The sequence below is a fragment of the Perca flavescens genome, chromosome 15 (assembly GCF_004354835.1).
Source record: "Perca flavescens isolate YP-PL-M2 chromosome 15, PFLA_1.0, whole genome shotgun sequence".
Classification (NCBI taxonomy): domain Eukaryota; kingdom Metazoa; phylum Chordata; class Actinopteri; order Perciformes; family Percidae; genus Perca; species Perca flavescens.
In genome coordinates, this window is record NC_041345.1 from 24,358,541 (window position 1) to 24,373,106 (window position 14,566).

The 14,566-nt window shown below is 42.0% G+C and overlaps 1 protein-coding gene across 1 annotated transcript in view; it reads right to left on the bottom strand.

Moving 5' to 3' along the window:
- Window positions 1-1,337: 1,337 nt before the first annotated feature.
- Window positions 1,338-14,566, bottom strand: part of carhsp1 (calcium regulated heat stable protein 1) — a 33,650-nt gene continuing 20,421 nt past the window's right edge. The window contains exons 2-5 of the mRNA XM_028599485.1: window positions 9,555-9,726; window positions 5,720-5,828; window positions 4,319-4,441; window positions 1,338-2,480 (exon numbers count right to left, since the gene is read on the bottom strand). Of these exons, the coding sequence (XP_028455286.1) occupies window positions 2,318-2,480; window positions 4,319-4,441; window positions 5,720-5,828; window positions 9,555-9,645 (486 nt within the window). The 5' untranslated portion in view covers window positions 9,646-9,726 and the 3' untranslated portion in view covers window positions 1,338-2,317. The remainder of the gene's footprint in view (window positions 2,481-4,318; window positions 4,442-5,719; window positions 5,829-9,554; window positions 9,727-14,566) is intronic.

Here is a 14,566-nt window from a genome sequence, read left to right on the forward strand (position 1 = left end):
GACTGCTGCGTCAAGGAGTAAACCTTGGTACATGGGCGCCTGCTCTACCAACTGAGCTATCCGGGCACCCAAGTTTTAGATTCATTGTTAAAAATATATGTACATATCCATTTTGCGTCAAAGTCTGTTCCCCCATTAACCCCCGTGTTGTCTTTCCGTCGACCATGAACTTGTTTGAAAATTTAAACAGAACTTTTTTTTTGCTTTACTTTTTGTCACTTTTTTTCAACGATTTTTTTAAATTCATGATCACTAAACTTAATTTATATGACATCATACCTAATTTTTGAGTAAAAAAAAAAGCAAAAAGTATGAATTATTGTGACTAATAGTTAAGATCAGAGGATGTTGAGTGAATCACAGATGGTATGTGTCAAAGTTTAGGCAGGCTACTGTATTAAAACCATTTAAGTATTTTTCTAAAATGCTATCAAATTAAATAAAACACCCACAATTCAATGGAAGTAATTAATTTTACCTGGGAAGAATGATGCATGGGTTCCATACAACGTACATGCATGCAGCCAAGTTACTTTGGGCTATTTGGTCGAAAGAAACCCATATTTCTGATATAAAAAAAAACTTTGAAAACGGGTCACATTTGACCCGAGGACAACACAAGGGTTAAATAGTTTCCCTCCTGTTAAAGTGCGTAGCACCTCCCCTCCGTAGTTAAGGTTTGGTTCAGGTTAAAGGTCCAATGTGTAGGAATTTCTCCCATCTATCGTTGAGATCATATATCGCAATCAACTCTCTCGCACCACGCAGTTAAAAGTACTATTACAACTACGGTAGCCTTCACGATTCAAAAAGCTGGTCTCTTGCTCTTTTCAATATCCTTTTTCTGGTCCCGAAATTTGGATTTTGAATATGTGTGGTCCTCCATGTTTCCTTCTTCTAACTTGCCAGGGCCGGGAAGCTACGATACCCATTAGCAGCACCTGTGAGTTTATCATGTGACAGCAAAAACGTGAAAGGCGGAGCAGTATGTCCTGTATGTCCCTTACCTGCTAACGTATTTCAAGATGGCGCATTAATATGGAGCGTCTAGCCCAGCTCATGTGAATGCAAATGTAAAATTTCAAGCCAAAAGGAATACTTTGAATTGTTGGTGGTGGTAAATATTCATGAAAAAGGACAACACAGATTTTGATAATGAACCAAACACGTTACACACTGGACCTTTAAGGTAGCGGGATCTCGATGGGGAAACAGAGTTCAGTACAACACCGGCCCAGTTAAGCACTGTAGGAAACACGTCATTTGCTTCAAACAAACTCCAATGATACTTTCCAAAACATGTTTATCCAAAAATTAAAAAATATAAATGCAGAATCCACTGTTATATACCTGTTGAAAATGCTTTAATTCACTCATATAGTCACCCACACATGATCAAATACAAATGATAGGTTAGCTTAAGTTTCTCTGTGTAGAAGTAGGCACACACAGTAACTTTATTCTCAAATGGTGTTAAATTGAATTCAACTAAATGAATCTCAGTTTTCCAGGAAATGAACAATTGCAACTGAAATGAATTTCCTCATCACATAAGGTAAAAAAAAATAAAAAATGTAAGCCCCATCAAATGTCTACAAGTCTAAGCAAAAAAAAAAAAACTGTCTTTCTATGATAAACATCTCCACTGTAATCATGTATCTATTCACCTACCAGTCAAACCAACTGTATATTTTCCCAAAGTATAGTTACTCATTTCCCAGGTAAGGCAGAAGAAGCTTCCCACATTTTAACATAAGGAAATTATGAGATCATGAATATTTCCCTCTGGTTTAAACCTTTACTAGTCACCTCAGCCATGTCTCCTTTAATTCCCTGCTTGGGTTTCCCCTTCACCCACTAGGGCTGGGTACCGATTTCAATACCTTTTAGGCACCGACCGAATTGCGTCCTTAGTGTCGAGTATGGAAAGAAAATTCAATACCCAATTTCAATACCTAAGGAGTAAATCTAATCAGCATCAGTGAGCCGATGAGCATGCAGCATGCTTCTACCAAGATCTAATAATGCACGCGGGAAAAGAATCTACGTTACGCACAGGGACTAGGCCGTAACGTGTAATGTTATAATTTCTTTTTGTTTGATCAATTATGGTATCCAAAAAAGTAGCGTTTAGGAACCGGTATCAAAGTCACGGTGTTGGTATTGAACATTTTTGAACGATACCCAGCCCTACTGCCCACTGTGCCTGCCAACAACCCTTGTTTCAATTCTCCCCATCCTTTCCATGCCTCTTCATTTTCTCTATATGACCCTACCCACCCGCCTCAGGCCCCCACCCCCCCGCAAGTGACAGTGCTCAACTGCTGACCACGCGTCCGGCCCAGGTCTCGTGTTTGGTTCCCGGCTTGAGGTGGGTTATGGCCACCTCCACCGCCTGGATCTTCGCGTGTTTGGGAGGGATGGAGCAGATTTTGTAGCTCACCTCGTCACCTTCCACCGGCACGTACTCGCCCTCGATGCTGGAGGGGAGAGGGGAAGAAAGAAAAGAGCTTTGACGGTACAAATTATGAAACCGTGGAAGCAGAGCGGTAGTCGGGCCTGTCCTAGTATCGTACAGGACTCATTCGTCTCCTCTGGCCCTTTTGGTGCTGGACCAGCTAGGCAACGTTTGGTGAATTCAGATACTCTGATTTTGTTTCAGATTAGTCTATATATCGACGACCCTTTTGTAATTATGTAAGCACATAATGTAATCTGAAAACTGCTGCCTGGATTAAAAAAAAAACAATGCAACTGATCTCAGCTGGTATTCTGTCTGTAATGGAGTGGAAAATTTCGGTAAACATGACCTTGTCTCATCATATACTGCAGCACTGAGGAGCTCTGTTTAACAACTCACATCTGATTCCACGCAATAAAGCCCTAAAGAAAATCTACATTAGTTTATTTATGTTCTTTTTCTGAAAAAAAAAAGAAGAGAAAGTTTTGTGGCATTCATTGTTTGTGTTTGTTCATGTTTCACAAAGAGTTTAACCTGAGCCAGACAGACAACAAATATAGAAATAATATCACATCCATACAGGGATAGTAGTATACAGTTGTTAAAACATAATACAATAAATGTTATCGGGCCATCTCTAGTGTGTGTGTGTGTGTGTGTGTGTGTGTGTATATATATATATATATATATATATATATATATATATATATAAAAATAAATAAATTGCTGACGTCTATGCATTTTAAGCCTGTCTGTGATAACAAAGGCACTGTGATGAAGGCCATCAGATAATCTGTTGTCCTCCTACACACTCCTGTAGCTACTGCCATCCCTGTTAGAGTGTGTGTGTGTGTGTGTGTCCCTCTACTTCTACAGACTGACATTGTTTGAGGTCAGAGATTAAAAAAGCAGCCCTCTCACACACCTCATCAGAGACAATGAAGGAAAAACACACACTCATCGACGAGCTTCGCCCCCAGAATAACCTCACCGCACCGCTGTGCGTCTCGCCTTTCTCTTCACATCGTTTCCACATAATGGGATAAGTCATTAGAACATATTATGGTAAATTATAATAGATTTCATTCAGAAAGCTGTCATCTTTCTTCCATCATATGAAGGCCCTTTAGCCCTCAAAAAAAAAAAATTCCACCGCCCCAATATGCACTCCCCAGCAGTGTTGCCACAGTTACTTTGAAAAAGTAACTTAGTTACTTTAAAGATTACTTGATTTTAAAAGTAGTTTAGTTACTTTACTTCTTCAACTCTCCCCCACTTACTGGTTTTGCACCGAAGTCCAGCTTTTTTCGTTTGGGTGGTGGGGGACCTCCTGCTATCTGCTTCGCTCCACCTGCTGGGACTTGCTCTGTAGGTTTGACTGCAGTGCTGCGACTCCAAATGGTTCTTCAAATTTGACGTAGTCGCCACCAGCTAGAAAACATGCATCTCTCTCCTCCCTCCATTGTTGTTTACGTTTGTGTCGCAGCGTGGTACACGTGAACTGTCCACATGCTGAAAACGTGACTTGTCGCATACGTGACTTCACTCCCCGAGACGCAAGAAGAAAGCAAAAATATATATTTTTACTAAGGAAAATGACAAAAAGTAACGCACAGTGACTTGGATTAGTAACTTTAATCCGATTACTGGTTTGGAAATAGTAACGCGGTAGATTACTCGTTACTGAAAAAAGTGCTCAGATTAGAGTAACACGTTACTAGTAACGCGTTACGTGGCATCACTGCTCCCCAGGACACTCACCCACATCAACTTAGTTTGTAAACAAATTCATCCTCACAGCTAGAGCTGCAAAGATTAATCTATTAGTCATTTAGTTACCAACTCACGCACACTTACTCTGAGATGTGGACAAAGATGTCGCTGCCCCCGTCGGATGGCGTGATGAAGCCATGGCCTTTGGAGCGAGAGAAGCATTTACACACACCAGTGAACAACGGACCCTCTGATGCACGAGCCGTCCTGCACACAGAGAAAGAAAGAGAGAGAGAGACAGACAGACAGACAGACAGACAGACAGACAGAGGGGTGGAAGAAGTGGAAGGTGAGAGAAAAAAAGGTTGTCCGGATCATTCCGGCCCACTTTACCCCTATATTCTACAATATGTAACTTAGCCAACAGGGTACAAACTCATGATTGAATGTTTCTCGTCTGCGGTATGTGAAATGGGTGCAGGCACCACCTTTTTTTCTTCATCTTCTCAATCCTACGAGGGACAGCCAGATTCCGCCAGTAACAATTAAAGCGACGCCACGGAAGCAGGTGTACTTCTACCCGTCTCTCCTTCTCTGGCGAAAGTCTTTTTTTGTTATATTTCTAAAGTTTTTCAACAGAGGAAAGGGACCGGGAAGTGGGAGTACCTCAAGCGCTTCTCATTCCCCTTCTCCGGTCGAAAAACGTAGGAAACGAAAATCACCATACTTGACTTTTATTTTAGACCGAAGAAGGTGCTCGGATACGTCTATATCTGGACAAGCTGATCATGTTGCAGTTTCCAATAGGGACAGTAGAAATGATACGAGACAAATGAAAGGTAGGCTGGCTAATGTTTTGCCTTTAACTCCATTCCAGATTCTACGAGTACCTAATGCATTTAACAAACTTCACATGGGAACTGGAAACATAAATAACAGTAATATTACACTCACTCCACTGGCTCATGAGGCCATTTCATACACTTTTGTGTGTGTGTGTGTGTGTGTGTTGTTTTCCCTGCCACTGTAAGGTTTAGGTGCAGCACCAGAGCCGTTTTGGGCAGAACCTAAGCCGTATGAATGTAACTAAACGACTTTTCTCAGAGCTAATGATTGTAGTCAGACTTCTTTAGCTTAAACTTTTGTCTTAAAGTTTTTTGAGTGATTTATTTATTATCTGCTCTAGCTTTTCCAACTTTTTAGACACAGATATGGTGATAATAATAATAAAGTGATGTGAAAAAGATGCGAAACTACCACAAAAAAAAGGGACACAAACCGACTACAAAGAGACGCCACATGACCACAGAGACCCAAAACTACCCCAAAGGAAACACAAATGACCAAAAAGAGACACAAAATGTATGCAGAAATTTCATTTTTTTTTTTTTTTTAAAAAAGTTAAATTTTCTTCCTCTACCAAATACGTGCGGTCTTTCACAAGGCTAGGGAAAACACTTTGTTTGTGTGTGTGTGTGTGTGTGTGTGTGTGTGTGTGTGTGTGTGTGTGTGTGTGTGTGTGTGTGTGTGTGTGTGTGTTCTCACGCTGAGCAGGTCCTGTTTCTGCGTGTGGGCAGAGGGCTGGGGATGAGGTAACCTCTCATGGGGGAAGGAGAGCGGTCTCTTTGCCTGCAGGCTGGAGGATGCAGGGACTCTGATTGGACAAAAAAAAAAAAAAAAAAAAAAAAAAAACTGTGTTACATCATACATTAAATAACACACGGCAGTATACTGTTGGTTTCTGTACTACACTTCCAGGAAACAATGTCAGACAAGTCACCAGTAGAGTGACTAAGCATCAGTGGTTGAAGAAGTATTTCAGATGCTATACTTCAGTTGAAGTACCAATACAGCAAAAAAAAAAAAAAAAAAAAAAAAAAAAAAAACTCCATTACAAGAAAAGGTCCTGCACAAGAAATCCTAAAAGTACAGAAGTACTAGCAGCAAAATGTACTTGACTTAACTTGGTTACTTGGTCTCCACGGTGCCTTTGTTATCACCCACACTGCTGCTAAATTAATTGGTCCTCCCCACACCCACACTGTCTGATCTCAATTTTAAAGCTATCACACGCACCGCAACCACAATAGCACAGGACAACACCCACCCACTGGACAGCCACTTCACCATTCTGCCCTCTGGACCCAGGTACAGGTCCCTGCCATAGCAGCCCTATTCTCACTTTGCCAGGCCTTCCTCCACAGTGCTGCAAAAGAGGGTCTGGCGAGTCCACACAACATTCCGAGATGGGAGAAAAACTAGCTCTCGTTTATTAGCACTTCTTTAAACCAATCGCAATCGTCTAAGCGCCGAATGGAGCAACAGCGACTCTGCAAAATAGCCTCGGGAAGGAACTTGTTTTGGTGGAATGTGTGTACCTTCAAAAGTTGTTTTAGTCGTGCAACAAAAAAATCTCAGATTTACAGATAGTCTAGCTAGCTGTCTGGATTTACCCTGCAGAGATCTGAGGAGCAGTTAACCATAGTCCTCAGAAATCCACCGGAGTTTAGAATTACAACACAAAGAAAGCGGAAAGTGAGGGACATCCGGCATAAATGAGGAGCATTCAGCAGAATTTCCGGCGGCACCTGAACAACACCGGAAGTAGAACGTCGTGTACATAGACTATAGCGGCCCTAAACAAGAGTCCCAGATAAATCACTGCCACTCTGTTATTTCTCTGCATGTCATTCTGTTGTGTTTTGTACTTGTGTTTCTCTGTGAGCGTGCGGTGTCCATAACATACAGTGTTTGTGACAAAGAATTTCCCCTTGGGGACAATAAAGTCGAAAGTCTAAAAGTAGGCTAAAAGACACAAAATTCACCCAAATTGTCAGGTGGGTTGCAAATTCCACTAACTACTGAGGCAAATAAAATAACACTCAATTGCCTCAAGGTGGCGCTGTAACAACCAAGTTTACATTTATTTATTTTTTGCCAGGAGTCAAAAAACATTCATCATTTTAATATCCCAATTTTCTGCATCTTTCCAGCAATCTTTAAATATGTCAACTCTTGTGACTTTGTCTCCATTTTCTCAACAAAAACAAAACTAGATTTTTGGGCCAATCGTCCCCAAACCTCATCACGATCATCTGCTGGCTTTGCTGATCCAAAGTGAGCGGTGAAATTCCGATATGCCAATCCGTTTCAATTATACGAGTCATTTTTTATTTAAAAAAATAAATAATCAAAATAGGTCATTTTCAGAAATTTGTAGCCGAGGCCGAGATATCTCGACTTCTAGTATTATGAACTCTAAGCGCTGGATTCTTTCCCATAATGCAAGTTGATAACATTTATTAGATCCTTTCTGTCTGGTAACTGCCCACATCTTTCAAATACATTGCTCCAGTTTGTAATGCAGGCTTCAGTATTTCTATTCTTCATGTGTAAAATCAGTGCCCCTACATTACTAGAGGTTACAGTACCATACAGTTTTTATGTCAACAGTCTTTAACTGTCAGAGCACTTTAAAGTGTAAAGTGCAGGTTAACCACCACAACCAATTAATATGTAAATAAATTGCTCAATATGTATGTATTTAAAATGTAGTCTTAAAACGCGTTAAAATAACATTTATTGGGGTTTCTTCAAAGGTAGCATGTTTTTTACAGTAACTGAGTGATGACGTCATAAGAGGGAGTAGCAACCCATAGCCGTTACATTTTCGCCATCTTACTCATTACTAAATTCACTTCTGAGAACGTTTTAGGCGAGAAATTAACTGTTTAAATTTCAAATATAGGTCTTCCTAAAACGGTTGCTGAATTGACAATTTGCTTCAAAAGTTTTTGAAGTTGAGAGCTCCATAAAGTAACGCGACAACCAGCAGCACCAGCCCCGGCCGCTGGCTCGTCGCTTGTACAGACCGCTGTAATCCGGAGGTCTCTCAGACCGGTCTCGTAAATAAGAGGCTTTTATTTTGCAGTTTATGGATCGTTTGTTTAAAGGTCCCATGACATGGTGCTCTTTGGATGCTTTTAAATAGACCTTAGTGGTCCCCTAATACTGTATCTGAAGTCTCTTTTATATAGACCTTAGTGGTCCCCTAATACTGTATCTGAAGTCTCTTTTATATAGACCTTAGTGGTCCCCTAATACTGTATCTAAAGTCTCTTTTATATAGACCTTAGTGGTTCCCTAATACTGTATCTGAAGTCTCTTTTATATAGACCTTAGTGGTCCCCTAATACTGTATCTGAAGTCTCTTTCCCCAAATTCAGCTTTGGTGCAGAATTACAGCCACTAGAGCCAGTCCCACAATTAGCTTTCCTTAGAATGTGCCATATCTGTGTCTGAAGCTATTGAGGAGGAGAGTGGGAGGGGCAAGGTGGAGGGTGGGGGTGTGGCCTTGACCAACTGCCACTTTTCTCGTTTGAAAGCCATGATGTCTCTCTCTCATGGGCTGGCCAAATTCTCTGGGCGGGCAAAGCAGAGAAAAGGGAGGTAACCTTGCTTGTTATGACCTCATAACAAGCAGATTCCAAAACGGCTCATCTGAGCTTTCCTTTTCTAAAAGGCAGAGCAGGATACCCAGGGCTCGGTTTACAACTATCGCCATTTCTAGCCACTGGGGGACCATAGACAGGCTGGGGGAACTCATATTAATGTTAAAAAACCTCATAAATTGAAATTTTCATGCCATGGGACCTTTAAATATCACAACATATGTCCATCATAAGATTAACGAAACTATGGTTAACTGTCTTTTCGGAGTTAAACTCAACAAGCACCTGACAACCTCGCTGGCCAGCCGTCTTTTACACACACACACACACACACACACACACACACACACACACACACACACACACACACACACACACACACACACACACACACACACACACACACACACACACACACACACACACACACACACACACACACACACACACACACACACACAGCGCAGCAGGCAGAGGAGAGAGTGGGTCACAGAGGCAGCAGTAAAATCAGCCCACTTCGTAGCCACAAACCTCACACAGGCACGAATCAGCCGTTTGTCCTAGTGGACCCTCTGCCCTGTTTCTGATGTACTCGTACATCTCGCAAAAACACAATAGTTTACCATTTTAGCTAGGTCTCCAATATAACTGCTAGCCTACTAGCCGTTAGACTAGCTAACGGTAACTCTAGTCTTGGAGTCCAACTTATGACGTCACACCCCACCTAGTGGAAGGGAGGGGGAGTGCTTAAAACCACTGTAAAAAATACCAACTTTTCATATTATATTCAGCATTTTGTTATAAAAAGCCATACAAAACAATGGTGGGTGGCTCTAATCTTTATGTTTAATAAGCACATTGCTTAACTTCATGAAAAATTTTACCTGCAATTTACACTTAAAAAAAAAAAAAAAAAAAGAATTCTGTACCTGGTGAAACTGGAGACGTCGGGGATCCTGCAGAGATCAGCGGAGGGGTCATTGGTCTGGACCCTTGGATGGGCGTGGCCTGAGATGACATCACGGAAGAGGTGGAGTCAAAGGGTGGGGAAGAAGCGGTGGTGGTCACTCAAGAGGGAGCACAGCAGAAGAAGTTAAACACCTGGAAAGAGGAGGACAGGAGGACACATTTAGAACTGATCGTGGTGACAACATTCCCCACCAAGGGGGTAAGCTTGGCTTCAGAACTCGAACCTCCTATGGCACCATTTTATTGCTAAAACCATATAAACCTCCCGTTAGCATCCCATTGACTGCCATTTTGACGCCACTTTGATAGTGAATAACTTTACATCTGAAGCGTTTAAAGACTCTATTTGTCCATTGTTTATTTCTAAAGAAACACGACAATGTATAAAAGGCTCCATTACCTTGTACCTCACGTTATGGCTCCGTAGCCGACGTTTTTGTAAAAATAGGCTAACGATTGGGTCATAACTACACGACTTCGCATAGTAGAGAAATTACCGTACAGTACAGGAGAAGCTCGCAGGCAGTTTCGACTTACATTCACTGTTTAAGTTTAATTACTAATGTTAACTAGCATTTTAATTAGCAATAATTAGCCTGTTCTCATGTTATCTCCTTACATATACCTACGCTCTCCGTCTCTGTAAGATTGGGAACGATTGAGATTTCTCTTGGCACAGCTACCAGAAGACTTCCAACTTTCAGACACGTTGCTCACGTCACATTTACGTTGTCTCTCTCAGTTGGAGGCTGCGCAGTAACACTCAGCATTCACCGGAAAAGTGCTTCTAATATCCTTCACTGGTCTCCGTCCAGAGCAACGGGATCTGTTGGTCCATTCTGATATACTGTCTATGTTCCACACACACACACACACACACTTTTGTTCAGTTTTTTGAAAACCCAACACTGAATGACCCCGCTGGAGCCATTCTCAGAACTCTCGTTACCATGGCAACACCAATGTGAGGACAGTCCAACGCCGCTATGACCTGAGAGAGAGACAGAAAACACAGTCCCCTCATTCATGTTGGCGCAGGACTTACATCATCATTTACGACATCACAAGCTGTGTCAACCAATTAGGGAAAGGCAGAAAAAGAAAACCTCCATTGATTAAACTTTCCGTTACAGCGAACAACAAAAAAACATGAGAAGGGGGAGGGAGGGCTGTTAGCCAATTATAAAAAAATAAACAAAAACACAATGAGAGAGGCACCAGGTCCAGCACTCAAATCAATATTTCTCAGAATTTCTGTAGTTGTTACAGGGAGGGGATTTTCCATGTTACAAAATCAGGATATAACACTATTACAAGTGCCAGCATAGGCATAGACATTGTGGGGTGGGGGAGGTTCAACGGATATGTCCACCCCCCCCCCCCAAAAAAAAATATTTAGAAAAGGTAGATTTGTCCCCCTCAAAAAATATAAAAGAACCCACTCCCAAGGTCAAAAAGTAACCGTTAAGGGTGCAGAGTGTATATACTTCCCAACAATTTCAACCTATTTCGACTGGCACAAGTAGGTGGGGTGGAGAGAGAGAGAGAGAGAGAGAGAGAGAGAGAGAGAGATACTGGGTAAATCGCCGATCCTGCTTCTGATTTCAATAAGCAGTAATAGCAACAAAAGGGAGGAAAAATCAAGCACAAGAACTGTAAGCACCGGGCTTACAGATGTTAACAGACTCTTTTCATTAGAGTTTTATTAAAGTTACATTCATCCAGGAAGGCTTGCGGAGCATTCGTGCAGCCACACACACACACACACACACACACACACACACACACACACACACACACACACACTTTGTGGGGACCTGACATAGTGCATTCCCTAGCCCCTTACCCTAACCTTAACCATCACAACTAAATGCCTAACCTTAACCCTTACCCTAACCATAACCTAATTCTAATCCTAAAACCAAGTCTTAACCCTCAAACAGCCCTTTAAACTCGTGGCGTCCAGCATTTTGGTCCCCACGAGGCTGTGCAGACCCCACAAGGATAATGTAGTCCCCACGAATATAGTAAAACAGGCACACAGACACACACACACACACACAGACACAGCCTGAATACATTTTATAGTTTGAAAGCACAGAGCAGAGTGAGCAAAGCGTCTAATCCATCTTAACTCAATAGACATGATGTTAATGTAATCACAGCCTCTCTGGACAACAAGCTTCCGGCTGGAGGAGAGCAAGGCTGGGACGGACAATCCACACACACACACACACACACACACACACACACACACACACACACACACACACACACACACACACACACACACACACACACACACACACACACACACACACACACACACACAGCATTTTCACCTGGTATTAAACTCCCATCTGTGTGATCCGATCACAAGTGGACAGGTTTAGGTACGGGTGTTCCCACCTGGCAGCACAATGTGTCTCCAAACGCATCTTGAGTGACCACTTGTGATCGGATCTCACTTCCCCGCTCTACGTGCAAATAAACACGTACACCATTTCTGTTCACATAGTCTGGCTGTGTGGGAGTGTGTGTGTGTGTACCAATGTCAGTGGTTACTCTCCCATAAATCATACGATAAATCATACATTAGAAACGTGTGTGTACCAATGTCAGTGGTTACTCTCCCATAAATCATACGATAAATCATACATTAGAAACGTGTGGCGACTAGTGAAAATTTGCCGCTTGCAGTCTGTCAGGCAGGAAAGAAACAGGTTTTTAAAAGTTATTTTAAGGCTCTGACACACCAACCCGATGGCCGACCTTCGGCAGAAAAGGCCGTCTGGCTGACTGCCTCCCCGAGTTGGTCCAAAAAGTGCCTCACAACACACCGAAGCGACGCCGACTTGAGCGTACGTTCTGCCATGCGCTTGACGTAATACGTCTCCATAAGAACAGGCGGTGCTAATCTATATTGTCGGCCAAAAAATGAAAACCGGCAGCTGATTGGACGTACGTGTCACGTGGGTCTGGCTTCTCTCCGACCAAAATGGCGGCTCGTTCGGAAATACGATCTCGTATTTTAAGAAAATAGTTCACCGAAACGTGTCTCTGAAAACATTTTAAAAGAGAAACAGGCCGTGCAGTTGCTGAATCTGTCTTCATTTCAGATCGACAATTTTTTTTTTCAGTTTAAAAGATTTTCGTCAGATCATTTTGTCAGGTCATTTCCGGGTTAGCACTCCACCAATCCGATTGGTCATTGAGTCTGACGTCCCGCCTTCCGATTCAACAAGTCAAATCGGCCCGTATGGAGGCCGACGGCACGCAACACACCGAACAGACTCGAGTCACTGACCTCGCCGGACTGTCCGACGGCCGATTATCGGGTTGGTGTGTCAGGGCCATTACATTTCATGTTCATACAAAGGGATCAAGAATTTATAGTAAATTAAAAAGTTTTGAAACCATTTAGGCTCCCTGGTTACATAATAACAAAAAGGAGATGTTGCGACGTAAGAACCAGAATGTCTGTACATATTTGTGAAATTGGGGACGTTTTATGAAACTAAAAAGAACATTATTGTACACCGACAGTATGACAACAACATCCAAAACACGCAATGACAAAGCGCCCGCATATACACTTGCCAATCCTTTATTTAAACGGTGACAAGCACAAATCGTCCAGCTAATAGGGACGGGAATCAACTCAAACACACTAGAGATTAAAATTACTAAAGAGAACGGACCAAATAAAACCGGAAACACAAACCATTAACAGGCGTGAAGAGAAAATGGCTGGTTGAGAACAACAGGGAGGGAGAGAGAGAGGGTCTTTACAGTACAAGGAAGCAGGACAATGAATGGAAAATTGAAAGATAAGCAAGAGATAATGCCTGAGGGAGGCCCGGAAACCATGATAAGGAGAGTACAGATTTAGCCTGGGAAGGCTTACTCTTTACGGCATGACGCTTTAAAGAGCCAGAATGATTTTTTTTGCCATGTTTCAGCCACCCAACTACAAAATCCAGACACCATTTTACATTCCTGCTGACCATTTTCCCAAGCATACTGTAACGTTTTATTTTTTATTTCCTGCTTTTCAAGTAGCAGTTGATTTCAGTTTATCCGGTATAAAAATGAACTTGAAACTTGCTTATGGTTGGTAATCTATCACTTTGAACATTTCATGGCCCTCTGTATTTAGGTTGCTGTCCGGTACGGAGGATGCAGGCAGGGAATGTTTGCAAACTGTCCTTGGTGTTGCATTCAAGAATTTGGCTCATTAACTAGGATTATATTTCGTGCCATACCACACCGGGAGCGTCTTTTATTTTTTTGGTTTATTGTCTCTACAAGTTGTTGAAAGAACAAGTTTTTATTAAGCTAGTAGCTACCTTCCACTCCAAGCACTCCTGCATTTAAACTCTGTGCCTTTCCTTTTCTGGCGTTGTCCTTATAAAAAAGGATCTGTGGTGTCGTATAACGTTAATATCTTCAATACCATGGATGCACTCGTCCTAAAACATCCTGCCCGCCATACCGTACGCCCCGCAGCTTGCGTGAAAAATAGACATGAAGCGTATGGTTAGCGGAGTGGCGAGCCGCTTCTTGCATGCTTCAGGGACGCGCGGCGTCGCAGCTGGTGGGATATCAAGCATCGACTTGGAGGGCCGTCTGCGAAACGCAGCGCAGCCGTGCCTGGTAGAATTTGGCCGTAAGACGACTTAAATCGATTAATCATTTTGACTTTAAAATAGCAGAAAATGCATGAAAATGTATTGTAATTTTAAGGTGAGTCCAAGACAATAATATATATATACACATCCTACTAATTATTTTTACTGTATAAAATTGAGAAAGATGTTGAAATGTAAAAAAAAAAAAAAAAAAAAAAAGACTGTCACTTGAGGTGTAAAACAGGAAGAGATAAAAAAAAAAAAAAAAAAAAAGCAGCAGCATGAGGAGTTAAAGATAAGGGAAGGGAGACTATAAAAGAAGGTCAGACATGATAACATGC